The sequence below is a fragment of the Malania oleifera genome, chromosome 5 (genome assembly GCF_029873635.1).
Source record: "Malania oleifera isolate guangnan ecotype guangnan chromosome 5, ASM2987363v1, whole genome shotgun sequence".
Taxonomy (NCBI): domain Eukaryota; kingdom Viridiplantae; phylum Streptophyta; class Magnoliopsida; order Santalales; family Ximeniaceae; genus Malania; species Malania oleifera.
Genome location: NC_080421.1, coordinates 85,591,642 through 85,593,874, shown reverse-complemented (window position 1 = coordinate 85,593,874; position 2,233 = coordinate 85,591,642). Strand labels below are relative to the sequence as shown.

The 2,233-nt window shown below is 32.7% G+C and overlaps 1 protein-coding gene across 1 annotated transcript; it reads left to right on the top strand.

Annotated features, from left to right (window-relative positions):
- The first annotated feature begins 296 nt into the window (after positions 1–296).
- LOC131156030 (auxin-responsive protein IAA13-like) lies at positions 297–1,449 on the top strand. The gene is made up of 3 exons (XM_058109483.1): positions 297–597; positions 859–982; positions 1,380–1,449. Exons 1-3 carry the CDS (start codon positions 297–299, stop codon positions 1,447–1,449), a joined length of 495 nt encoding a protein of 164 aa, XP_057965466.1.
- Positions 1,450–2,233: the final 784 nt, after the last annotated feature.

Genomic DNA, 2,233 nt, shown 5'->3' with positions numbered 1-2,233 from the left:
CATTTTTTTTTTTAAATTACTGAGAAAATTGGAATGATGAAGAGTAGAGAATAAAATGTTGATCATGAGGATAACTAAAAGATTGGGATCTGCCTCCATTAATTTGGACTGTTAAAGGATTGGGATCATGGCTGCCTCCATTATTTTCTCTCTCCATGTGTCAACTAATATATTACTCATTAGTCATTACTATAATTAATTTTTTTCCTTGGGAGCAGTAAGGTTGTGGGATGACCGTCTATATGGCTTATAGGATGAATAGCATGCTTGGCTAACCAGGTAAGGAAACCGCCTATATGGCTTATAGGATGAACAACTTGGCTAACCAAGTAAAGACTCTGACCTCTAAAGAAGATAAGACATGCGAGGATGATAAATTGAAGCAAATTTCAAAGAAAAAAGTGTACAATGGTAGCAATAAGAACAATACTGTTGCTATGGAAAAAGGACATCTTAGGTTTGTTAAGGTTAACATGGATGGATTGTCAATAGGGAGGAAAGTGGATCTAAATGCTTCTTCTATATATGAGACTTTAGCCCAAGCACGGGAGGACATGTTCGCTAATCCAACCACATGCATCACTTCCATTCGTGAGTGTAATCTTTCTTTTTTATATTTTTTTATCACTAATGTATAATTTACTTATTTTCTATAAATTTGATCTTAAATGTTATGATGTGAAACTATTGTTAAATCATTGTTGCACCTCAATCTAACGACTAACTTTTAGAACCAAGTGGTTTAAGATGACATAAACATTTTGATAATCAAGGTCAAATTAGTAGGACTAGGACAGTAATGAGTTGCATAGATAATTCCTTTCTAGTTTTAAAATGTAATTATGATTGTGTAACTAGGTTCGAGTGGAGACAGTGAGCAATCAAGAAAGGCCACCAAGCTTTTAAATGTATCATCCGAATTTGTGCTCACTTATGAAGATAAGGAGGGGGACCTGATGCTCGTACGAGATGTTCCTTGGGAGTATGCACCTTTCGTTTTGTTTTAAATGATTATACTAGTACAATATATTTATACTTATGTATATATGTTTTTGTGAATAAGTCTTTGTGTGTATATATGCACATATTTATGACTGATGTTTGTATATGCACTACTAAGCCCTAAATGGCATCCCATCAAATGACAAGACTAGCCTTGTGGAAGACTAGCTGGTCTATTTCGAGCAACATTTTAAGGTGTAGGAGCAGTAGCTGCACTACTAGTAACGTAATATTAAACATTTTGGACCATGCTTTTAAGGCCTGTTTCATTCAAGTTCCTAGGTACTTTGGACAGGCAGAGACCTATGTCATTGGAAAAGACAATATTGTCTTTGGAAATTTAGATGGTAAACATATGTTTGTTGGTTTGTATATAGGATGTTTCTTAACACGGTGAAGAGGCTTAGAATCATGAAGACATTGGAAGCTAATGGACTTGATACCTAAGATTATTAATTATAAAGACATCAAAGTTTGGAAATGCCTAGATGATACGAAATTATATGTTAACTAATTTACTTAACACAATTATAAAAATCAGGAAAATGTCAAATGAATAAAGGAAAACACTTTAATACCTATAAACAAAAATAAAGAATATATTTACAATTGTACTAATTACTCTGCAATTACGTTTATGACTTATGGAATGGAATTGCGGTAAAAGTTAGTGGAACTAGCATTAAGGTTAGAAGCTAAGGTTTCAAAAAATCAATTTAGTTTTATACTTAGGAACTTTATTACAAAAGTAATATATCTTCTAAGAAGATTGAGCATATAAAAATTAAATTCACCAGTTTCATACACATTCAACCTATCAAAATACTAAAAAACTTTCGACAGAGTCCTCTTAAAAAATTGAGCATATCCATCCACGCACCTGTGCAAAGAAAACATTCTTCAAATACAATTGATACCAGTATGTTCACAACGCTACATTCACAAGTTTCGTATACATTCAACCTATCAAAATACTATAATAATTTTGGCAGAGTCCTGTTTACAAATTGAGCATATCCATCCACGCACATGTGTAAAGAAAACATTCTTCAAATACAATTGATACCAGTATGTTCACAACGTTACATTCACAAGTTTAGTATACATTCAACCTATCAAAATACTATAATAATTTCGGTAGAATCCTATTTACAAATTGAGCATATCCATCCACGCACCTGTACAAAGAAAACATTTTTCAAATACAATTGATACCAGTATGCTCACAACG